At 38.1% G+C, this 25,882-nt stretch overlaps 2 protein-coding genes and 1 non-coding gene across 6 annotated transcripts in view; 1 reads left to right on the top strand and 2 right to left on the bottom strand.

Moving 5' to 3' along the window:
- LOC121734795 (protein PALS1) overlaps positions 1–12,123 on the bottom strand; it is a 128,336-nt gene extending 116,213 nt beyond the window's left edge. For 2 of the 3 annotated variants that reach the window (XM_042125409.1, XM_042125410.1), the window contains exons 1-3: positions 11,554–12,123; positions 6,692–6,807; positions 2,308–2,365 (exon numbers count right to left, since the gene is read on the bottom strand). In XM_042125409.1, the coding sequence (XP_041981343.1) occupies positions 2,308–2,365; positions 6,692–6,807; positions 11,554–11,689 (310 nt within the window). In that variant the 5' untranslated portion in view covers positions 11,690–12,123. Of the gene's footprint in view, positions 1–122; positions 282–2,307; positions 2,366–6,691; positions 6,808–11,553 lie in introns of those variants that run through there. The other variant, XM_042125411.1, reaches the window with a different exon arrangement.
- A 250-nt stretch (positions 12,124–12,373) lies between these two features.
- On the bottom strand, positions 12,374–12,445 carry Trnaq-uug. The gene has a single exon. It is a non-coding gene; the product is annotated as a tRNA-Gln (tRNA).
- A 759-nt stretch (positions 12,446–13,204) lies between these two features.
- The window catches only part of LOC121734796 (mitogen-activated protein kinase kinase kinase), a 57,040-nt gene continuing 44,362 nt past the window's right edge, over positions 13,205–25,882 (top strand). For both annotated transcript variants that reach the window (XM_042125413.1, XM_042125412.1), the window contains exon 1: positions 13,205–14,229. In XM_042125413.1, coding sequence (XP_041981347.1) covers positions 13,533–14,229 — 697 coding nt within the window. In that variant the 5' untranslated portion in view covers positions 13,205–13,532. The remainder of the gene's footprint in view (positions 14,230–25,882) is intronic.

The raw sequence follows: 25,882 nt of genomic DNA, 5'->3' as shown, positions 1-25,882 counted from the left end.
GGTCAATGTTACTGGCCAGTAACACATAGGTGGTATTGTTTTTCCGAGAATTTTAAATTTGGAACAAAGGTTATGCTCGATGTCTTTGACCGTGCATTCCATTCATAAAAAATCGCACTCACATATCCGAATACGGCCTCCGGGCGAAAGGTCGCTGACCCCAACCACTGCACAAATCCACTGCACCAGCCACTACCACTATAAACACCACTAAAACCACTAAACTTTTAGTATTCGTGTAATAATTGGAGACGACAACCCCACCGGTAGTGTAGCGCGGATCGCGATGACTCTTCAAACAATTTTCCTTCTCTTTCGCGCGAGTTTTATTCGGTGTTGCCATGGTGATTGAATAATTTTACAATAAATTCAGTGACTACAATTTTAAAGTGTTGTATTTTTTATTAAATAAAAATAAAGATTAAACAAAATCTACCAGGCTACGAATTTTACTATTATATACTTCCTTAAATGGTCATATTTCCTACTCCTTATTTAAATCATGTTACAAGTTAATTTCTGTAGCTATTTAATATTGGTTTTATGATTTACAAAATTTTTAATTTATTTTATTTTAGGCAATGACTAATGAAAAATTTATTTTTACTTATTTTTTTTCATACATTAATTTATAGTACTTAAACGTTTATTATTTAAGAAAGCGCAAATTCAACGTTTTAATCATTTTACCTACTCCCTTTTTATTTCATTCTGATGCCGCCTATAATGCCACTAATTTGAAACATATTACACATCACATATTTACCGCACATTAAAGAAATCTCATTAATTTGATTGATTTTCAAATTTTGATTTAAAATTATATCGAAAGAAAAAAAAACGAAAATTTTAAAATAAATTAAAAATGCTCAAAATAATGGAAAACAGCTAAGACATGGCAACCCTAGTGAATAACCTCAAAGGCTGTGTCCAGTGGATACGTAGATAGCGCGCTCACAACCGCGAATGTGGCTACGTTCTGTAAGACCGTTACTTTGACAAGGTTCCATCTGTAATACAGTAGTATAGCGGATAGAACCATGACATACTTAATAACTTAGCCGGTTTTGTATGCACGTTCGGTTTGAGTAACTCACTGAAACCGATTTTCCGCTAGTTCGTAGATGCTATTCGAATTTCAACCTTATGCTCCACGAAATAGGGAAGTCGGATGTTATGGGAATGAAAATTTCAATGTTGCAGTATGAAACCACTCGCGCTTACCTCATAATTATATTATACGAGGATCACACGATGCAGATTACAGTAAGGATACTATAGTATGCGCAAATTACAAGTATCAATACACTGACTACACTATGATAAATAATAATATTATGCAATGTAATCTAAAATCTTCAATTTCTAAGGGCCTGTTTCACCACTTCCTGATAATGTGCCGAATAGGCTATTCACAACTTTTTGACAGATTCTCCATACTTGATCTGTCAAGTTAATTGGTGGATAGCCTATTCGTCACTTATGAGGAAGTGGTGAAACAGGCTCTAAGTATTTTTTATCAATTTAACAGATATTTCTCATGTGATGTAATCAGAAACTTTTAGATCCAGATTAAAATATTATCCAATACAAGGAATTGTAAATTTTGAAAAACCAAGTAGCCCAAAATATACGTACAAGGACTAATATAATAATATTAAAAGAAACAATTTGTACTCTCATCGAATTGGTTCTAAAATACAGATAGTATAATGAATATAGAGCTACGAATTCTAAGGCTTTTTTTGCGACATCCTTAGAACGCTTACACTTGTCGACGGCAGTCGATGGCAGTCGTCGACAGTTAACGGCTGCCGTCGACGCGTGCCGTTGGTCTGTAAGAAGCCATAGCCCCAATTTCACCAACGTCTGTTAGTGTTAACAGCTTGTTAAAATGCCATGACTTCTCTTTCATTCATAAGGAAAACGAAAGAGATAACGTGTGAACGCCAGTGATACTAATTTAAGCTTAGTTTGTTATTATTTTTAGCAATATTCGGCGAAAACAACTTCCACCTTTAAGTAAGTGAGTGAGTGTACGCATAGGCATGCGTACACTTACTCCTCCCACACTGCCTATGCGTACACTCGCATGCAAGAACTTGCAAACACCACCACCACACAAGCAATAATGTTGGCAAATCCGTGCAAGAATTTTCGCGGAATATTGCTAAAAATAATAACAAACTAAATTTAAACTATAGATTTCCGCAAAATAACGCCTGATTCCATTAACTTCTTGTTAAATTTAAGCGTTAACTTCTTGGTGAAATTGGGTCTTAATGTTCGAAGTATAAAAGTACTTACAATATTTGGGTTCCCCTCTCCTCTTCACCCGCAACTTGATCACACACGACGAGATACACTGCAACACACAGACAGACAAATTCATTAACATAGGCATGTACATTCATACAGACTTACAAATGCAATTGGAATACAATCACTGACGCCAGTAAAGACCCGCTATATCAGAGAAGTTGCGAGCTCAAAAATTTTCTAAAGCGATGCGAGTATGCTTCAACTCCCAAGCGGCCACACGCGGCGATAACAATAGATAAGCTATTGTGTCTGGGTTTTCCACGATCGAAAGATTAACAGCTATTAAGAGGATTCCACACCGCCGTTTTTCCATACAAACGCTGTCCCCTGTTTCCTTCCTGGATAATGCCGGTAGAGTTATGATTTTTTTCCTGAATATCTATGGCCACTATTAGCATGTCCCTATGCTTTCTTTTTTTTCATAATTTAATTATTAAAAAAGATAAGAACGTCCAAAACCCAAAAAAATGGCCAGATTTTCCTCTGTGTTCAAACACCCAGAAAACAAAACTGGCTAGAATATACAAAAAAAATAAAACATAGGAACACAGCTCAAGCCTTGCTTTAATTCTTAATGAAAAAATTACTTAAATCGGTTAAGTTTTGGAGAAGGAATCAGCGGACAACGAATCGAAGATTTTCTGTTCTTTTATTAGAACTTTTGTCGTGTTGTCTCTATCGCGCTCTGCGGTGGGAGACTTGAGATTGGTGAGACAGCAATACATTTTCAAATACCTATTTTCAATTTCTCTCTCCCCTGGTGTATCCTCAGCTATATTTTATGTAAAGCAAATTTAAATATTGTGACAAAAATTGTCAACATTTAATAACTAAGTACAGTATTGACCCCGTTTTACTTAAAGATAATTTTAAAAATGTCCCAATGTAGAGTCGCTTGCAATAATTGTTATTGTGTTCCTCGAAAAGGGTCGTTGTGCGACGGCCAGCTAAATTGAACACGATATTGCTTATGTTGTTAACTGTTCATATTAAAAAGTTAATTTTCCTGTTACAACTTACACTGGTGTCAGCAAATTGTATTTTCAGAACAGAAAGGAGAGTTCAAATACTCCTGTAGCGCTAGCACGGTCACCAGTAGAAATGCGAAAGTATAGATAAACTGTGGACATAAACTAAAGGTGCCGTTCCGATCTTTACCGCGGCCAATCGCGACCGACAAAAATTCAATTAAAATGCCACTTTATGACAGACTATATAGTAGTCTGTCATAAAGTGGCATTTTAATTGAATTTTTGGGAACGAAAAAAGATCGGAACTCTACCTTAAGCTTTTCTCCACAGTTTGTCCATACTTTCGCATTTCTACTGGTGGCCGTGCTAGGGCTACTGGGGAATAGTTTTTCACCCCGACGAAAAAACCGTCCGTGCCATCGTAGCATCCAAACAGGTCGATGTTTTTTTTTTTATTTTTTGTTTGAAAGCTGATTAAATGATGAGCATTGATTAGCAACTTTAATTAGCATTATCAGCCCGCTAAGTGCTGGAAATTTTGTGCTTATCTTTTTTATCAAAAATCAAAATGAAAATATTTATTTCTAAATAGGTTAACAAAGTTAACACTTTAAGAACGTCTACATGAGGCCTACCACCGGTTCGGGAACTTACCCGACGAGAAGAACCGGCGTAAGAAACTCGTACGGGGCTACATTTTACCAAAAATTATGAAATGTTGTAAGCAACTTGGAATGATGTTATAGGTTCAGTATTTTGCTTTTGGGTTAGATATTTTGCTTTAGGTTTGAGACACTTATTAAAGTTTTGTATCGGGTCTTTTTTTAAATTTTTATTATCAAACTAGCTGACCCGGCAAGCATTGTTTTGCCATTATATAAATTATTTCTAGTATCAATATAAAAAGTTAATAAAAACCTATTATCAGGCCTAACGAATGTACGTATACAAAATTTCACTAAAATCTGTTGAGCCGTTTTGGAGGAGTTTGCGCACAAACACTGGTTTTTCTTAAATAAAATAAGGGTGCAAACGAGCAAACAGGTCACCTGATGGAAAGCAACTTCCGTCGCCCATGGACACTCGCAACTGCAGGTGCGTTGCCGGCCTTTTAAGAGGGAATAGGAGAGGGTAAGGAAGGAAATAGGGAAGGGACTGTAGGGGATTGGGCCTCCGGTAAACTCACTCACTAGGCGAAACACAGCGCAAGCGCTGTTTCACGCCGGTTTTCTGTGAGCCCGTGGTATTTCTCCGGTCGGTGGTATTTCTCCGGTCGAGCCGGCCCATTCGTGCCAAAGCATGTTTCTACCACGTTAAACTGTGACACGAGAATAATTTTGTATAAGTAAAAGTAGATTAGATATTGTCACAAGTGGATGGATATCCACACAACCTTTGAATACTGCCTTTGATAAACTACAGTAGGTAGGTACTAGGTACCTACCAACTATACTACCTACATTGTTATGCCGATTGGTTGGCATCGATTCTTTGCACATTTTAATACGTGGATCACTCAGGGCTGTTGGACCCTGCATCTTTTTCCTTCTACAGACATGCCAAGAATAATAAAAATGTGTTGAAACCAAGAGACCTGAATTATATACCTACTAGCAACCCGCCCCGGCTTCGCACGGGTATAAAATATATTATAGCCTATGTCACTTACTGAAGAAACTATTAGAATCGATTCAGTAGTTTTTAGTTACTACCCGTGGCCCGCATTGGTCGGTACCGCCGCAAAAGCTACGCCCCGCAATTTTTAAATCTGTAATATCTTCCAAAGTATTTGTCAACTTGTTAACAGACTTCAACCATAATTAAAAGAGTATAAATTCGTATGTATAGGCTTGTCAGTTGTCACTCAAAAATCTTTCATCTTTCCTAGTGTGTGTGTTGTAGTGTGTGTATTGTTTTATTTGTTAAAAAAATGTATGATAAAAACATAATTTCAAAAATATTAGCTCGATGCACTCCTTCACCATAATATTAACTATAACTGTGCAAAATTTCATTCACCTACGTTTCCCCAGTTTTCGTCAAAAGGGATACAAAGTTTTTCTCTCGCGTATATAGATTTGGTATGGAGAAACTTTGAGTCCCAGGAAAGGATATACAGTGTGTTTGTGTAAACACCGTTATCCTTAAAACCACCAAATTAGCCCGTCAAAATGAACAACTTTTTCTATGAGAACAATGCTGGAAACTCAAAAAAATTCGTCTTCATACCCATATAAATTGCCGATCCGGGCATCCGTATGGGCATGAAGACGGAATTTTTTTTTGAGTTCCCAGCATTGTTCTCATAGAAAACGTTGTTCATTTTGACGGTCTCATTTGATGGTTTCAAGGATAACGGTGTTTACACAAACACACTGTAGGATACTTATGCCGAAGAAAAAATGCATGGTTCCAGCATGATAAACTAGTATTTTGTGAGCGTAATCTAGTTCAAATATAACAATCCTTCCGGCGTAGTTAGGTAAAAAATGTAGCTAAGCTCAACCTATGCAAATTTCCCGTTTGGCTTGCCGTCACTTGGCATATTGCCAGGGTTGCCAGTGCTGCGAGCCATATCTCTACTAATTACTGGAATAAAACTGTATGTGCCGGGCTATTTCCCGTATGGTAAATTAAACTTAAAATTAAACACTGCAAAAAGTGTTATGATTTTTTTAATTACTTGTCCATTTTCAGTTTTAACTATTGTTGAGGAATTCAACATAATAATGTGAATGGCAAAACGTTGTTTAACTGGTCAGTTATCTTATATATAAAAATGGATTTTCAAATGTGTTAGTCGCGCTAAAACTCGAAAACGGCTGAACGGATTCGGCTGATTTTAGTCTTAAAATATTCGTAGAAGTCCAGGGAAGGTTTTAAAGTGACACGAAGTTCACCGGGACAGCTAGTCTTCTTATATATAAAAATGGATTTTCAAATGTGTTAGTCGCGCTAAAACTCAAAAACGGCTGAACGGTTTGGGCTGATTTTAGTCTTAAAATATTCGTAGAAGTCCAGGGAAGGTTTTAAAGTGACACGAAGTTCACCGGGACAGCTAGTTTTTGTATAAAAGAGATAATTATATGCAAAAAAATATGTATTATTAAAAGTATTTTTAATGAACCTACAGAGCGTTTAGCGTTGTTACAGCTTAAAATTATTATAGATCAAGATCCTAATTACTACACTTTTAACACCTGCATCACAATGGTTATTCGGCAGCCGAACAATTATAAGTCCATCAACGACTATTGCAAAGATAAGCATTTGACTCAAATTAACATCTTGAAGCAGGAGATGGTTATAGTATCGTGATACTGTACTAGTGTACTGTCGTGTCGGGTACTGAGGTTCCCCCAGTTGCCGCCGACCCTGGGGGAGGAGGTGGTACTGACCTCGTGGATGTGCGTGATGACCTCCGTGTGCGTCATGTCCTCCAGGCGCGTCTCGTTCACGTCCATGATCTCGTCCGCCAGCTCCAGGTTCTCCCAGTTGCCCGCTGACGGCGACCCTGGGGGGGAGAAGGTTGTCAGTATACCCATCAGCTCTTATCTGGTCGCTTTAAGAATTTGTGTACTAACCCACAATTTTTTTGTAGAATTATGGATGCAGTCTTGATTTAAATCAGCCTTTCCCAAAGTGTGCGATAACCCCCCCTTATGGGCGCTGAGGGTCTAAAGGGAGGCGGTGTGAGACCCAGAAAAAAAGGGGGCGTTGTGTAGAGGCTTGGTGGGTGATTTAGTTCATCTGGATAGATTTTAAATTGAAACAAGGGGGGCGCTAAAACATAATTTGTTCTCAGAGTGAGCAGTAGACAAAATAAGTTTGGGAACCCCTGGTCTAAATGATCTAAAAACATTACTGCATAGTGCATTCATAACCCAATTCTCATTCAAAACTGTAATTTTTCTGTGGGTTGGTACAAAAATCATCTACAACGTGTAACAAAACTAAGTGATAATACTTTAGGGCAGTGGTTCTTAACCGGTGGTCCGCGGACCACTGGTGGTCCCTGAAGGCGTTCCAAGCGGTCCGCGAAGCCATCCTAATAATAATATATGAGAATTCAGAAGTTAGTAAAGAGTATGCAGTCCCAAAAATCACATTAAATTAAAATTTGAAACTTTTATATTTTTGCCAAATGAAAAAATGAGTGCTAATTATAAAGTTGTGCTCAAACAATCCTTAATTTAGGTAAACCAAGTGGGTGGTCCCCGGCAAGACAAACATCAGTAATTCAGTAATAAGGATAAGGATATAGAATACTTTGAGAAGATGTGTGATAAGTGATAACCCAATATGATAACCGCGGAAGACTATTTTTACGCTGAGCTGGACACAACTTCTAGTTACTATAATTTATAATTTTGTTTATTTGAAATTAAAATAATTTCGTAAGTGTGTCTGTCCGTCTGTTACCTACGCTGAACCGATTTGGCTGAAATTTCGTATGGAGAATTGGAGATACTTTCGAGTTCCGGGAATGGACAAAAAATTGTACGGATCCCGCGCAATACACGAATTTTGGTGACAGCAGCACAGAATATATTATATAAGTAGTACCTACTACCTACTTGTACTATTATCTATTCTGTGGTAGTACCAAGTTGCGGGCTTCTTGTTATTTATTTATTTATTTATTTATTTATTTATTCGGTATAGTAACAGACAGCAAAGTAAGTAATACAGTTAACAATAATAAACAAAAGAAGTAACATTTTACCATGCAGTCCAATAAATACATTAAAAAAAAACAACACAACATTAAAAAAAATCAATAATAATAATAGCAAATGTCAAGTACATACTCTAATAATTACACTAAAATATATTTTTTTATTTTTTTTTACGTACCATAAAATAATAAAACAAGCTAAGCTGTTACGTACAGCAATTTAAAAGTTTTACAATTTTCTCAACACAGTACCTAATTGTAGCTTTCTGTCAACAAGTTTATGCTGTGATAGATGCACGAAGCAATAAACCGTGTAACAGTTTTATAACGATTGTCTATGATATTCTATTATAAAAAAAGGACGATTGTGCTATTAAGAGGATTCCACACCGCCATTTTTTCCATACAAACGTTGTCCCCTGTTTCCTCCCTGGATAATGCTAGTAGAGTTATAATTTTTTTCCTGAATATCTACGGCCACTAATACAATGTCCCTATGTTTTCTTTTTTTTCATAATTTAATTATTAAATAAGATATGAACGTTCAAAAACCCAAAAAAATGGCCAGATTTTCCACTGTGTTCAAACGTCCAGAAAACAGATTTGGATGGATTATACAAAAAAAGCAAAACATAGGAACACAGCTCAAGCCTTTTTTTAATCTTTAATGAAAAAAGTACTTAAATCGGTTAAGTTTTGGAGAAGGAATCAGGGGACAACGAATCGTTGATTTTCTGGATTTTCTGCAGTTGTCTCTATCGCGTTCTGCGGTATAGGCTTGAGGTAAGGGAGACAGCTATAGATATTACACGTACTTTTTTTCATTTCTCTAGCCGCTGTGGTATCCTCTTAATATGTTAGGAAAATATTATAACATCGTAAAGTAGAGTCCCTAGCCAAGACGTTTTGTTTATCGCTTCTTTATAGTATCGGCAAACAAAATATATGGAATTAAAGGAAGGAAAGGTATCCTATGTCCTTTCCCGGTGTTCGGAAAATTGCTCGTTTAAATATTATAAGATTACAAACGCGAAAGTGTGTCTGTCTGTTTGTTACCTCTTCACGCCTAAACCGCTGAACCGATTTTGCTGAAATTTGGTATAGAGATACTTCGAGTCCCGGGAAAGGACATAGGATACTTTTTATCCCGGAAAAATGTACGGTTCCCGCGCGATAAACGAGTTGCGGGCGTCATCTATATAAAATATTAAAAAGCGGCCAAGGGCGAGTTGGACTTGCCTATGAAGGGTTTCGCAGCAGCAATAAGATTTATTTAAAAGGTTTTTGAACTTTTTTAATATATTTCAGTTGATTTAATGAAAGTTAAATTAAGGTTTACCATTTATGACGTATAAAAAAACTACTTGCTGGATCTTGTTCAAACTTTCGTTGGTAGTTTTTATAGTAATGTACATCATATATTTTTTTTAGAATTATCATGCCCCTACTTTAGAAGTTAGAGGGGGGGGACACATTAATTTACCACTTTGGAAGAGTCTCTTTCGCAAACTATTCAGGTTACAAAAAAAATTATGTTAGCAACCTCAATATGATTTTAAGACCTATCTATCTCCATAGATACCCCACACCACCCACACACGCATAGGTTAGACGACGGTTCAGTTGTACCTATGGGGACCCCTAAAATTTTTGATATTTTTTCCATTTTTGTACTAAAATCTTAATGCGGTTTACAGACTAAATCTACTTACCAAGTTTCAATAGTAAGTATAGCTCTTATAGTTTCGGAGAAAAGGGGCTGTGACATACGGACGGACAGACAGACAGACATGACGAATCTATAAGCGTTCCGTTTTTTGCCATTTGGCTACGAAACCCTAAAAAGTCTAAGGGCCTGTTTCACCACTTCCTGATAAGTGACGAATACTATCCATCAATTAACTTGACAGATCTAGTATGGAGAATCTGTCAAAAAAGTTATGAATAGCCTATTCGGCACTTTATCAGAAAGTGGTGAAACAGGCCCGTGATTATAATATAAACATAGCTATTAATTTTAATATCACGCAAGACATTAAATACTTACATTCATTTGGTAGAGATTTTTTTTGTTTACATTTACTTAGATCAAGGTGATACGGAAGCGGAACATACATAAAACAATGCAAATGTGAAATAGCTACTCCCTAACCCAACTCCCAAGTCACAGCTAAAGTCCCTCACCGCATTTCCTTATAAAAACAATAAAACTTTTATTGCTAATAAACTATCTCTCCTTCCTTAATCCTTGGTCCTTACTCCTTGCTAATATTGGGAAAATGATGTTTGTGGGACACAAAATCGTTATTTATTTCAGATGACCTTTGGCCTATTAGAAAACTGGCGTGTAATAAATAACTCCTGCATTTTTTTTTAACTTTTAACGGAAAAAGAAAAAACACAGAAGTGTCTCTTTCTTTTTTGGATAATTTATTTAAATTGTTTTTAGCAAAAAGAAAAAATATGTAGTTTATGTTGCAGTCAAATATGCTATCTATCTAGCTTATAAAATTATATAAATGTTGCTATCTATAGGCATCTTAATAATTTGAACCAAAGACTACTATTTAAATATAGAAGTTTTTGATTTGAACTGACGAACGCAACACAATGTTTTTTTCATAATTTTCTGTTTCTCATGTAAAGTTCTGTGATAAAATTCTTCAGCCTGGGTGACCTCAACCTTATAGTGTCATATATCGCCTTCCAAGCCCTTTTTAGGGGTCCAAAGGGTAAAAACGGAACCCTTCGTGCGCGAGTTCAACTCGAACTTGGCCGATTTTTATTAAAAAAACACTTTTATTAGGTAGTAACTATAATATTATGTTGTGGTTGTCAGTTTTAACTGGAAAAATTTAGTTTGTTATTATTTTTAGCAATATTCCGCGAAATAAACTTCTACCTTTAAGTAAATGAGTAAGTGTACGCCATGGGTGTACGCATTAGCATGCGTAGAGCACCTCCCTCCTCTCCCACACTGCCTATGCGTACACTCGCATGCAAGAACCTGCAAACACCACCACCACACAAGCAATAATGTTGGCAAATCCGTGCAAGGCCCCTCACCACCATGCAGGTTGAAAACCTCGACGCGCGTTTCGCCCCAACACCGGAGCATCCTCAGGATGTGGACTCTACGAACAACGTCCGTCAAGTCCGTTCAAACTGCATGGTGGTGAGGATTGCACGGATTTGCCAACATTATTGCTTGTGTGGTGGTGGTGTTTGCACTTTGCAGGTTCTTGTATGCGGGTGTACGCATAGGCAGTGTGGGAGGAGGGAGGTGCTGTACACATACCTATGCGTACACTTACTCATTTACTTAAAGGTGAAAAATAATAACAAACTAAATCTTAAGCTATGGATTTCCGCAAAGTAACGCCTGATTCCATTAACTAATTTTAACTGGTTTAAATGCAGAAGCAATGATAAATTAACCTTTTTTTTCACAAATTTTATTTTATTATCTATTTAGAAGCTTCTCTTCTTTAGGCAAGAAGCTATCACCACCTAACCTCACTAAGGTAAAAAGATACCTAAAATTAGTAACTCATGCTGTTAGGTTATTCATTAAAAACTTACCATACAACTTGATCTTGTTATCCTTAGTTTGAACCACAATGATCACATAGCCCTCCAAGTCAACCGTTTTGCATTTCACTGTAGTCATTTTGTCGATAGTACTGATTTGTGTGGTGGGCGCGTTGAAAGTATTCATTTTTGTCTATTTTAGTCAACTATCGGAGAAGAATATTATTTAGGTATCGTCCAGCGTTTTCGCCAACACCACTTCAAGCAATTCTTTTTGAAACGATTTGATTCGAACATTTTAAAGTCCTATTCACCCTGACGAGAGATCCGTCATATTATTTTCGTTCCTACGATGTCCTTTCGTACGCTGTACGAATTATCGGAACTCCTAATGAAAATCATGAAGGTTTTTCGGTGCTAAGCCTAATATTTTCTGCTTCAAATCGTCCTCTAGCGCTAGGGGGATTCTCATAGGATATTTTCACTAGGACTGGTCACATTTTCCGCACGTCTCACACTTTGACACAGAGAAGGCACGTTCTATTTATTACTCGTACTGTACGCATGTTTAGTAGGAGTTTTAATTGATATTTTGATTATTAAACTATTATTTTAAGCGTATTGAGAGTGTTTAGCGGCACGGACGTCTGCCCAGCGTAGCGCGGGCTGGGTGGCCGCCGCGAATGATACGGCCATCCCATTTTCGCTCGATCAATAATGCTCCCTACCCAGCATCCCTACAGCTCGCTATGGAAAACAAAGTGTTCGTGAATTCGATATTTTTACCTTATTCGTTCGTTTTTTACTAGACAACGCGTATAATGGCTTTTAAAAGATAAAAAAAATAGAGCAGACACAAAATAAAGACTCAAGGTCCCACCGAGATTTGAACTCGGATCGCTGGATTCAAAGTCCAGAGTGCTAACCATTACACCATGGGACCGCTTAGGTGCAACTGCCAAATTACTGAATACGTCATACATCTTACTATACGTTATCATTTTCCAAGTTTCTGGGTAAAAAATTGATATAACTACGAATAAGACGCACTAAATGTGTTATTCATACAACATAATATCTTAGTTCTCTGAACACAGTCAACTTATTCATGCTATACACGTACTTATATATGAATCAGAAAAGTTTTACATTTACTCCTCAAGATGTCTCTGTTCGACAGAAATCAGAGTTTACAGCTCGACAAGGCTGGCGAGAAAAGGAACACGCTTCTATCATACAAAAACTTCATTTTTGACAAATCTCCTTTACCATCAGCGCCCCGTCCACGTTCATATTTTAAAGCCTTGGAAGCTGGAGCTCTTTATTTAAAATCATCCTGCGATACCAATGATATACATATATGACATACATAATGATATTCTACAATATATCTTTGAGTTTTTCATATAAGTAATATCATTGTGCGATACAAATAATACCGTATCCCAATAAACGTGTAAGCAACGCCATCTATGTCAGACCATATGAAACTGATGGTGTTAAAATTTAAAAATCAAGAGTGAAAAGCTAATAAACTAAATATAATTAAAAGTATTGCAAAGATATATAGAAACTATTTGTTATAACTACATATTTGAAATATTAAATAAATTTATAACTATTAACAACAGCTGTCGTAATAATTTTATTTTTTTACTGAAAATATTTTCAATGGTAACACACATGACAGTTTGTCACTGACTTCGCTGTAGTGTGGTTGTCATGTCATTCGGTCCGTCTATTGAATAACGCGATAGATGAATGGAAAATAATTAACATCATCACAGCGAAGCATAAATTCGATCTATCGCCGTGAAAACTACAACCTCGAGAGAGCCTACAAAGGATTATACCCTCGACGAACGCTCCAACACACCGCCATGATCGATGTGGGAAACAAAGATGGCGGAATAATACGGTGATCGTGACCAAAAGTCGTCGAGTGCGGTAGTTATGTGCGACGGTGGGCGGCGCTCGGCGCGGTGTCGGGGCGCCTGAGCGAGCACGCGCGGTATGGCCCGGCCGGGGTGATGCCGCCGCGGCCAGCGGTCGGCCGCGCGGCTATGGCGGCGGAGGAAGACCGTCCGCCGCTCCAACTGTTCACGGCCGTGTACGACTACGCGGCGCAGGGCGAGGACGAGCTCTCGCTGCGCCGGGGGGAGATCGTCGAGGTGCTGTCGAAGGATGCCACCATCTCGGGCGACGAGGGCTGGTGGACGGGGAAGATCGGCGACCGCGTCGGGATCTTCCCGTCCGTGTACGTGACGGAGGAGGACCCGCTGGCGGTGAGCTCCGTGATCGGCGACGTGGACCCGCCGCGCGTGTCGTTCTCGGAGCTCAAGTTGGAGGAGGTGATCGGGGTGGGGGGCTTCGGCAAGGTGTACCGTGGGTACCTCAATGATGAGGTGGTGGCCGTGAAGGCGGCGCGCCAGGACGCCAACGAGGACATCGAGATAATAAAGGAGAATGTGCTGCAGGAGTCGAAACTGTTTTGGATGTTGCAGCACGAGAACATAGTGTCGTTGAAAGGTGTGTGCCTGGAGGAACCCAATTTGTGTTTAGTGATGGAATATGCCCGCGGGGGGCCCCTGAACAGGGTGCTCTCGGGGCGGAAGATCCGCCCGTGTATACTGGTGGACTGGGCGATTCAGGTGGCACGGGGCATGGCGTACCTGCATGTGGATGCGCCCATCTCCCTCATACACCGGGACCTCAAGAGCTCTAATGGTAAGTTGCTATCTTTTTATACAATAATGCTATGGAGCATTAATATAGCCCTGCGCCTGTATCATCTGGTATTCTGCCGTGTTATCAACAATGTGAGCATTTCCACTTTTTAAAAAGATATTCAAATCAAGTCCAACAATTTTAGTTAATTATAGCTCTGGCTACTGATTCAATTTTAGCTATTTATGTAAGTATGTACTATCAGAGAAGTTGATTCCTAGGCAGATGGCGGACGAAAGTAATTTGGTCCCATATGACCAATCACAGCTTAACTCCGGCCTCACAGAAGAAAAAAAAAAGGGAAAACGGGCAGCAGTAGCAAGCACTGGTGAGCGGGTAAACCGATCAGTGAACCACTATCTATAACTACTAGGTTAGGTAGTGCAAAGAGGAAAGATTTGTTATATTTTGTAGGTATTCTAGGTAGGTATGTAATTGATAGACTCAAAAACTACTGATTATATTTTAAAAATACTTTCACCGTGGTGAAAGTATTTTTTAAATATAATCAGTAGTATTTTTAAAATATAATCAGTAGGCAGACCTCTAGTTTTAAATAAAACTTAGTAAGAAACCTTTTATTATGATATCTGAATGGAAAACTCAAATTCTTAACTTAAGTTTATACTTTTCAACTAAGTCCCGAAAGTCCCAAAGAAAGGTTTGATTGTCCCGGTTCTTTAGCATATACAAAAATCCCGGGACTTCCCGGGTTTTCGGGACCAGGATTTCCCTTATCTAGCCTTGAAGTATCTAAACCTAAATAAATTGGTTCAGCGTAGGTTTCATAGAGGTTGCAGACAGTCAGACACACACTTTCACACATTTATAATATTAGTATTTAGTATGGATGTTATTACTTTTGTCGACTTCAAATTTCGCCTGAAGAATAGTGCAATTTAATATTATGTTTTCTGATAAAAAATGTTTATCAACAGTTTGTTTTTATTACTTTAAAAACAACATTATTTATTACTTCAAAAACAAACTTAATTGTAAGCATTTACACTGTAAGTACTCAATTTTGCTGATCTTCATGTTTATGGGTTCAACGTAATGAACCCAATAAAAAACTCATACCAAATTTCTGATTTATAAAGTTAAGAATAATAATCATCTCAATCTTATATCATCAATTTTATTTAACTGTTTCCATAGCCATAAGCTGGTGTTGAGGCACTTAGATGCTGAAAAGACTATTACACAATAATAACAATACTTTGACATACTTAGCCAATGTCAAGATCTGAGATAGGCCTGTCAGATTGTCCCTCCCACACTATGTTTTAATACGCACTCACCTACACAAGAATTAATTATTATAAATACTAAAGTTACGCAAAAGTTACTTTGAATACCCTTCAATCAGGAGCGGATCTTGAATTTGTGGGGCCCTCGGCTATTAGCCCAGGACCCCACAAATTCTGCTGCTTAAGGGCCCTACCTAATTACTCAACTAATTGCCATTTTGACAATCAAATTTTAAAAAATTATAATCGGATTTTTTAAATTCTAGATAATCTTTATTATTGACAATATCATCTATTGGTTTCAGTTCGGTTGGGGGCCCTCTGTATTCGCGAGGCTCTGGGCTGCAGCCCAAAAAGCCTTTAAGTAGATCCGCTCCTGCCTTCAATCAATATGAAATGTATTGGATTATTTATAGTAGTGTCCTCAATTCAGATCTTATTATAAAGCATTTTAGATTGCAAAGCAGAAGCAGATTATAAAAAAAAAAGTCGAAGGAAATTGAGGAAGTTTATTTTGAAAACGCAAGTTGTTTGACAACAACAAAAACAAGTGCTTAATAACATGTTGTCTAAAGTAGTACACTGAATAATCTAATATACTCATAATATAACAGGTATGGTCTGGGCCCATCAAAAAAATTCATGGACACTGTGAGGGCACTTTTTAGATCAACAGTTCCTGGACCATTATTTATATAATCAGCAACTGAATCCCAGCTTTGTTTTTCTTTTAGGTAGGATCAGTGACGGATTAAGACTACTTGATGCCCTATACTGATCCATGCCTGTGTAAAGAATCTGTTTTACCACCTACAAACATTCGTTATTTTTTAGAAACTTAGAGAGTGGTGAGACGTGATGCCCTAAGGACGGATGTTTTTTGTCCTTCTAGTGCCCTCTCAGATGTGATGCCCTAGGCAATTTAATATATCGCTATATACCGCTGTCGCCAGGATCGACAGCGGTATCCAACCATGAAAACACTTTGATATGATCTCAGGGAGCCCGAGGGACATGCTAAAGCTGTCTTGGGACCCGCAACGAAATTAATCAGAAGATAGGAGGAGTATGAAGTATACAGTTTTCCCTCCCCATAAAAAGCGGGAGACAGCACAAAGTTGCAATGTCCGAAAGTCAAAGAACTAAAGGGAAAGCACCACGGGAATAATTAATGTTAATTATGACTACTAAGCTAGATCTAAGTTAATGTTGGAATTTGTTGTGTTACACTGTTTCCAGTAATAATTATGACAAAAACGCTTATAGGCACGGAAGTTCCTTGCCCTAGGCAATTGCTTGATTTGATTAAGGGTTAATCCGTCACTGGGTAGGATAATATTAAGTATATATTTTTTCCAATCATTGCTCAAAACTGCTTCCTGATACAGGCATCATTATATTATTATGGACAGTGATGTAAATCTTTAATAAAGGTGTGTCAATTTTTGTTTTCCCTTGAGTTACAGAAAAATGCTTTTTTAAATATAAGTACTTACATAATATAATTGCATTTTTTAGAACTTCTTCTGTACAAATATTGCCACAGTTTAAAATATGTAACAGTAGACTATTTTACTTTCAAACTTAATACTAGAATGCTTGAAATTGGCACACAATATAGAATTATGTATTAGTATATTTCTAGATAGCTTCAGCATTTGTTTTTGTATTTCTTTAAGAGCCTTTGCTGTCCCACTGCTGGGCAAAGGCCAAGGTTTTCAATTTGAGCATAGTAGGCAGAAAATATTTGAAGGAAACTGTAGTGCCAAGTAAAACAATGCAGTAATAAACGTCGCGCGCGCGTATCAGTTATCACTTATTGTTTTTCGAATTTGATTTCAAGTACATACCTTAGTTTCACTCCTGAGTCCTGTGTGTTATGTATTATGCTCTTATGTACAAATTACAAGGCTAAGAGATGAACACGGTGCGGAAATTCGCCCCCTGTCACCCGCTGCGCTGTTTGCAATCAGGCGAAAGCTTCCTGCGCGTATTTCCCCCCCGCCGACTATGATGCTTTGATAACCAAAGTACAGTCCGTTTAAGGAGTGAGCACACTGAGACGGGCCGTGCCGGGGCTCAGCGTGCCGGGGCTCATCGCAAAAATCCGCCTCCATACTGTTTGTATGGAAGCGGATGCGCGTATCGCACACTGTGTCGGGGCGCAGCGGATTTCCGCTTCCATACAAATTGTATGGAGGCGGATTTTTGCGATGAGCCCCGGCACGCTGAGCCCCGGCACGGCCCGTCTCAGTGTGCTCACTCCTTTAGGGTTAATTTACCCTTACAAAAGCTTAGTACAATTTACAGGAACATTGCTATTTAATGAAAAGAAATTTTTGGGCTATTATTCAAAGGAAATTTGCGTTCAATACTGTAAAAATCTTACATTATTCAGAACATAATATTCAGTTTTTTTTATTTTTTTATTATAACGCAAAAGAATCCGTCTTCAAACTTAGAAAGTAGCAAATTAATATTATAGTCTGGGGATTTACCATAGGTGGAACCACGGTGGAACGCTAGATAATAATAATTGTTAATTGTATTATATTCTGTAATGTAGTATTCTATTATAAAAAGTTGTAACAGGTACAAGGAAGCCAATCTTGAAATCTAGCATTTGTCGTTTTCCGCTGCGTAACAGGACATGAGCTAAAATTAATAAAAATATGTGGTTTTGTTTTAATGGTACAAGTACCTACATAACCTGATATATTATATTTTATAATATATAATATAAAGTTTGTATTGTAATAAAGCGACCCGCTGTTATAACTTATAACATTATTTTAATAGGCCTGGGTGTTTCCAACTTAAGTGTTTAATTCGTAGTTATTTGGATATAGGCTATTTATTGTATTAATTGGTATGGCCGGAGCTATGTATACCATGGTACAGGCGTACGATTGTTATGCAGCCTTTAAGGCAATATAGAGCCATGGCGTCCATGCTTAGAGATTAGTGATTACTAATCACTAATACCATTGATGTTAATTTTGTATGCTATAAACAGCTTTGCAATCTTTGTAATCCATTATGGTCTAACGTGGAGAAAGAGAGGGAGAATGGTGAATATAATTATAGTGGGAGAGCCATGCTTCGGCACGAATGGACCGGCTCGACCAGAGAAATACCACGTTCTCACAGAAAACCGGCGTGAAACAGTGCTTGCACTGTGTTTCGCCGAGTGAGTGAGTTTACCGGAGGCCCAATACCCTACCCTATTCCCTTTCCTATCCTCCCCTGTTACCCTATTCCCTCTTAAAAAGCCGGCAACGCACATGCAGCTCTTCTGATGCTGCGAGTGTCCATGGGCGACGGCAGTTGCTTTCCATCAGGTGACCCGTTTGCTCGTTTGCCCACTTATTTTATAAAAAAAAGTAAAAAATAAAAATGCGTTATTCGTGGGCAATCTGATGGAAATCGAAAACATCAAAGAGTCGCGGCGAGGCAGGCGTGTGATTTCACTAAATGACTTTAATTCTGTTGCCGTTTTTGGTGTGGACTGGATGTTACCACAATTGGCCACTTCGGGTGGTGGCTTGCTCATGAGAGTCGCGGTTAGCGGGGCTACAGGCAGCATTTTCTAACATATAAATTCTCGTGTCTATGTTAATGTTGTATTGCTAAACCAAATAAAACGGTGGAAAGCGACTACCGTCCACCTATGAACTCTAGCAACATCAGAAGTGTAGCAGGTGCGTTGCCGGCCTTCTAAAAGGGGATTACGCTCTCTTCTTGAAGAAAGCGTATTTCGCATCACTGTAGTCACAGTGTGGTGTTCACAGTTTTAGAGGGGAAAACAGATTTTTTAATCTGTATCATGTTTGTTTATTCGTCCGTAGAATGAAGCCCAAGCTGTCTGCTGTCCACAAAATATCTAATAGCCTTTGAAACTGACTAAATTTCTTAAATCTGTAGACGGAAGCTATTTACCAAGTGAAACCGAAGGAGGAACAATTTTAGCAGTGTAGGATGGTATGTTTTCGGTGAAACAAACTAAAAAAAACAGTTTACGTGCCTAAACTACTGATTCGATTTTCGTAAATGTGGTATTTGGTCGGTACCTACTACCTAGTTGTTGTTGTATGTTATTTTGTAAAGCGTAGTTGTTTATGGTTCAATTAGAATTACATTCCGACGATGTACATTATTAATATTGCAAACAAAGACTTTCATAAAAACCCAAAGGTATGAATATAATAAACAGGCTAATAATAATAACTATACAGTTCAAGCTACCGTAATTAGTAATTTTAAATATGCATAAAATATAGATTATTTACCATTTGAACAAAGAATTTTATATGAAATCGGTCCTTGAACAAGATAGGGGTGAACAAAGCTAGCCGTGACCTCAATTTTTGCATGGAAATGTACGTGCGTATATCGTTTCTTTGTTTTATTTTTTATCCTTGCGTTGATGTTATATGACCATGTTGATGGGTTATTGTAATAATATTATTTCAGTTATCCTTGGTGTGAAAAACAATACAAAGAGAGCAAAAAAAGGATATGGGCGCAGAGCCCATAGACGGCCCCAAATTAATTTATATAGTCAATCCATGAAGACTCTAGATACGCGGCACCGTGTCAAGCCAAGTTCAAGCAAAGGTAGTGGCTAGTTTTTAAATGTTGTTGTTACTTTTTACCTACTGATTTAATTAAAACTAAACTAGAAGTATTTTTTTAGTGAATAAGTGTGTGTGTACATAAGACCACTTCTATTCCATTACTCTTGTAATGATATGGGACGAATTACCGGACACGTCTTGCGAGAAATCAGGGCTCAGGAGCAGGACCAAAGTTTTACAAGTCCATCCGACGCATGGATCACCTTTTCTGTCTGTCTTTTTTCAGCGCGATAATCAAACCCACGACATCCGAAATAACCGAATCAAGAATCAAGACTGAGGAGCTCGCTCTATGCTTAATAAAGCTAAATTTATCCTACAATGACGATTTCTTACAAGTTTTTAAATGGCAGTAAGTCATTTATCAATTTAGTCCTCGTTAGGTGCTCCCCCCCAGACCCATCTGGGGGGTTTTCAGCAGAGTGCTTACAATTTACATATAAGCAGAGCGTTTGACTGTAAATATTTTACAAAATCTTCTGTTAAACACCTGTTGCATTGCTGTCGCTAGGTCCGTTATCAACTTGCAGATCCATTTAGTGTGAGGTGAAACTGGACGCGTGTCACTGTTACTACGTTATTATTATAATTTGCTGTAGGGGTGGGTCGGACCCTTTAGATCGCAAAATGAGATTGTCGATTCGCACTTATGCTGACAAGCGATAATACACTTTATTGTAAACGAATAGGGTTCAATTTGATGAGGGACAGCGGTAATCTTTCAGCTGTCTGTGATGCGGTTTGCACTAATAATGTCAAGGGAAAATGCACTTTATCGTAAAGGAATAAGGTTTAATAATATAAGGAGGATGGTTATCTTTCAGCTGTCTGTGGTGCGGTTTTTGTAAAGCGGTAATTTTGTGAGGAATGATTGATTGCTCCCGTCCCTGTTGTAAATTGAATGTTGCATGCCACTGCATAATGTTCTGATGGATTTTGTATGTGAAAAAGTGAAAAAAGTATATTAACTAGCTGACTCGTGCGAACTTTGTTGAGTGAAATGAAAAATTATATATTTTTGTCTTGTGAGTGAGCGATGATGGTTAAAAATTGCTGAAATGTAATGAAGGACAGATGCAATTTCGTTTGCACACATATTCGCTTATTGTGTGGTAACCGTACACTTCTCTCTTATCTTTATATATAAAACTCAAAGGTGACTGACTGACATGGTGATCTATCAACGCACAGACTAAACCACTGGACCGATCGGGCAGAAATTTTGCATGCAGGTTAAGAAAGTATTTTGATAAATTCCAACCCCAAGGGGTTAAAATAGGGGATGAAAGTTGTGTATAATGTACATAATAATACTTCTTAATGCGAGCGAAGCCGCGGTCAAAAGCTTGTATACAGCTAAACGGCCTTTTCCTGGGATATCTCCATATCAAATTTAAAGAAAATTGGTTTAGCGATATAAGCGTGAAGCGTAGCAGACATACCCACAGATACATTTATTATTACATATTTTAATTATTATGTATATTAGTACGGGTATAAATATCTATTAGTCCAGCGAGTTACCTTACAACCTGTTTGGTGGGTACTTAAAAGTTTTTTGTCTGCGAATTCGACAACTTAAAAAAAACCCAAATTCTCAGACAAAACAAGGTATTATAATAATTATGAAACTGTCAACAATTTAACTAATTATTAAAGAAAATGGAGGAAGATAGTATGAGCAAGGAAGGCCTGTGCTTATAGTTGCTGTATTATAAAAGTAACGTCAATAGGTTTCTATGAAACTGGAATGAAAATAAACATTTAACGTAAAATGAAAAACCTCTTTGTTCCATACCACGAAATTGTAATATTATAGCACAAATTACGCAATAACTATATATACATATAAACATTAATTTATAGCTTGTATTGCAATTTTGTTCACCTACTATATTATATTATGTTAGTTGTACTCTGATTCTTGTATTTAAATCCGATATTATTACAACATTGCTGCTACGATTCAGTACGTTCCTTATCAAGGAGCAAAACATTATACTCGTGTATTATCTTAAACAAGAACAAAAGACAGATTTTTAACGGTTTATTTTAATTATTTTAATGATATTGCCTGCTGCACACGTTGAGACAACGTGAAGATTACAAAATGTCGCTCCCAACTTATAGCCAAGTAGGCTATAAGGCCTCTACACGTTCTGCGGCCGTGTATCACGCGTTTCCCGTAGTTCCACGTTCAGGAGCAGGAACACCGTTTGGGGTTTTAGTGGATGGTCCCGGCTGCGGATCTTACGTCAGCCACGAGGAGTCCCACATACCTCGGTGGTCCGCCCCAGGCTCCGGCGAAGCGTAAACGCATTCCCCGAACGCAAAAAAAAATTTATAAGAAACGCATCCAACAAGGAACAAAGCTGCACTAGTATTGCTTTAAAGTTGTATAATTGGGGTATCGCTTCAAAAATTAGAATTCACTAAAATAACCGCTTTATCGAAACGACAGAATACACTTAAGTAAGTAGGTCATAGCTAATTACTGTTATAAATTGAGTTTTATTATGTTAATAAATTTGTTTACTGCCCAATGCCATAGAGGAATTAAATATATACTAATGCCTATGTATCCTTCGGTGATTGCCGTGAGAATATGACTTTGAAGAAGTAGTGTGTCTATTTAAGGTGCTAGGTAATCCATTCATTGACAACCATCAAGCCTATGAGCCAAGTTTCCAGATGAAGAAGGCCCATTCCAGAATGGTCAGGTCATCAAAAGCCCACCCTATCCTAGAGTTTGACAGCAGGTGTTTTTGCAGATAATGCAAGGGTTTGGCAGCATATGCTGTCAAACGCTTGTTGCAAGACAATTAGTAAAGTGCAAGCAACTGCCCGGGAGTCTTTAGTGAAAACTAAGTTGAAGAGGCAACCGTAAACGCTTGGCTCTACAATCTGCCTTTTTCTAAGTCTATTTCTTTCTGTAACAAGTTCTATGAATCCTTTCCATCCATCGATAGTCGTAGGTTACACGCTCAATCTGCTAAATTTCAATCTTGACGCCGTATTGATGGCTAAAAAGTACTGTATAATAAAAAATTATCAGTCCTTTACTAGATTGATGGATCAGATTGATGAGAAACTGAACGTGTAACCTGCGATATAGACAGAAATAACAGAAAACAAAACAAATGTCCCGATAATAGGCGACCCTACTAATGTAATGCAATTAGGTCGCGTGCTTAATTACTATTGGAAGGTCGGTGGTGGGACCCGCTTATGTATACCGATGCCTGGGTTAGCTAGTTAGTAACAGTTCAACTAATATTATACCTAAAATCTAGATCAGTTAGGTTAAGTTAGCAAAACCTACAGAATATCCAGGAGAATGCATTAAGTTTCTGCATACATCCATAACTAATAACACTAATAACAGACATGTGAAAGTAAGTCTGACTGCCTGATATTTCGTCACGCGTAAACTCATTCACAGAAAACCGGCGTGAAACAGCGCTTGCGCTGTGTTTCGCCGAGTGAGTGAGTTTACCGGAGGCCCAATCCCCGACCCTATTCCCTTCCGTACCCTCCCCTATTCCCTTCCCATCCCATCCCTACCCTCCCCTATTATCCTATTCCCACTTAAAAGGCCGGCAACGCACCTGCAGCAGCTCTTCTGATGATCAGTCAGGAATGGACAGAGGATAGTTATCCCGGCGAGATGTGAGGTTTCTTTTCTTCGCAGTCCTCTTTTAAAAGTCGTATAGCTTTGATGTACATTTTCTTAATCAAAACACGCTAACCAGCTAATAATAGATTGTGAACCATGTCCTACATCTGTGTTTACTTTATCATTATATTCCATTTCGTTTCTACGCGACGTGACGTAGCGTGTTATCACGGGGTTTTCCCTTGCGGTATCTGCGCGCTCACCGGAAGGTCCCTTGCGAAACAACAGGCGATGTCAGCATTTAATAACATTGGGTTCTTCTTCTTTTATTAAATCTGGTGGCCTCAATGATTTGTCAATATCGGACTTAAATATTGGATTTTGTACAGACCTACTCTGAGTCCGCCAAGGTCAATTATTTTTTGAGCCTCACCCTACGCCTCACCTATAACTTTCTGAGTTCAAAATTATAACTGTGATACAATAGTTTATTAAGGGCCTGTTTAACCACTTTCTGATAAAGTGCCTAATAGGCTATTCACAACTTTTTTGACAGATTCTCCATACTTGATCTGTCCAGTTAATTGGTGGATAGCCTTATCAGGAAGTGGTAAAACAGGCCCTAACACTGTGATTAGGGGTTTGAACCTTGAAAGTTTATTTTCCTGTATAGTTCTTGCAAACTATGAATGCGCGGCGCCCTTAGTTGTGTTGGTGACCTTATCTATACACGCGTACATGGCCCGCTCGCTACTGACTGCTCCGTTAGGTACGCACACTAACGAAAATGTCTATTCGTATTTCCAACTACAAATAAAGGCTACGCGCGCTCGTAGATTGCAAGAACTATATTCAGTATTAATCAGTAAAAACGACTTTACTGGCAGCCTTAAATATTCCGCCACATATAGCTAAAGTCGGTCAATTCAGATTTTAATCGGAAGTCCGCATATTTTGGGCGTAATGATTTGGCACTGACCACTGCACCGTACAAATGAGGTTCCGTTTGACTATTAAAACGTTGACCGGGAGCCAAAACCCTCGACAGTTTCAGTGAATGCCCGTGAGTCAAGATGCGTAATGTGATTCAGTATATCTAATCTCTTTATGTTTTATGGTTTCCTAGTATTTTTCTTGAGAGCTCTGTCTCAGAACACTTCCTTACTTCCGCTGATAAAACGCGTTTGGATCTTACTCATGTAATTTGTGCCCTGATTTTATTAGTCTAATCACTAATGCAATATTAATGCACTTCATTCCTACTAAACTTATAATACTCAACTAATTTGTGTCATAATATGTAACGCAGTACATTATAATTTGAAAGGTAAGATTTCACCGTGGATTTAAACCTTTTCCCCTTTAACTTGGATGGATGGGATCCTCACGATAAGTAATTAGAGCAGAATCTCAATAATTCCACCATCCATTACCAATTCCACCATCAATATCAGGTGTTATCGGTGTGGGATATCTGTGTAATTACAGAACGTCTCGGTTTGTATTCAAATGAGCCTACGTTTTTTCACGTTGACTTTTAGGATGGATGTAATTGTGTGTGAGAAGACTAATTAGTTGAGTCTTTTCTTCCAGAAGTTTGGTGGAACTTTCTAGAACATCCATTATGTTACCGTTTGAATTCCTTGAATTTTGAGTTACGATGAGAAGTCATGGGAGACCTGTGACGCTGTTAACTCTACAGTAGAAAGAAACCCTTTCATGATTGTGCTACTTTTTTTTTTATTATAGTGATGTTATTGGCATAAAAGTCCTATCAAGAGGTTGTAGAGCAGCCTTTCCCAAAGTGGGCGATAACGCCCCTTTATGGGCGCTGAAGGTCTGAAGGGGGTAGGTGCCCACACCACCCCCTTCATGCCTCTACACAACGCCCCCATTTTTTTTCTGGGTCCCAACCCAGAAAAAAAATGGGGGCGTTGTGTAGAGGCATGGGGGGTGATTTATTTCATCAGGATGCATTTTAAATTGAAACAAAAAGTAGGATCAGAAGTTTATGAAATTGAAGTATCTACGAGGGCTGCTATTTATGTATCCGGAATTAAAAAAAGAAACAAACATATATCATTTAATATGGTTTTATTGCTTTTCAAAATATTCGCCGCGATGATCGACACACTTTTGCATACGCTGGA

This window comes from Aricia agestis, chromosome 16 (genome assembly GCF_905147365.1).
Source record: "Aricia agestis chromosome 16, ilAriAges1.1, whole genome shotgun sequence".
Lineage (NCBI taxonomy): Eukaryota > Metazoa > Arthropoda > Insecta > Lepidoptera > Lycaenidae > Aricia > Aricia agestis.
The sequence above is the reverse complement of the archived record's forward strand: the minus strand, read 5'-3'. Positions and strand labels throughout refer to the sequence as shown.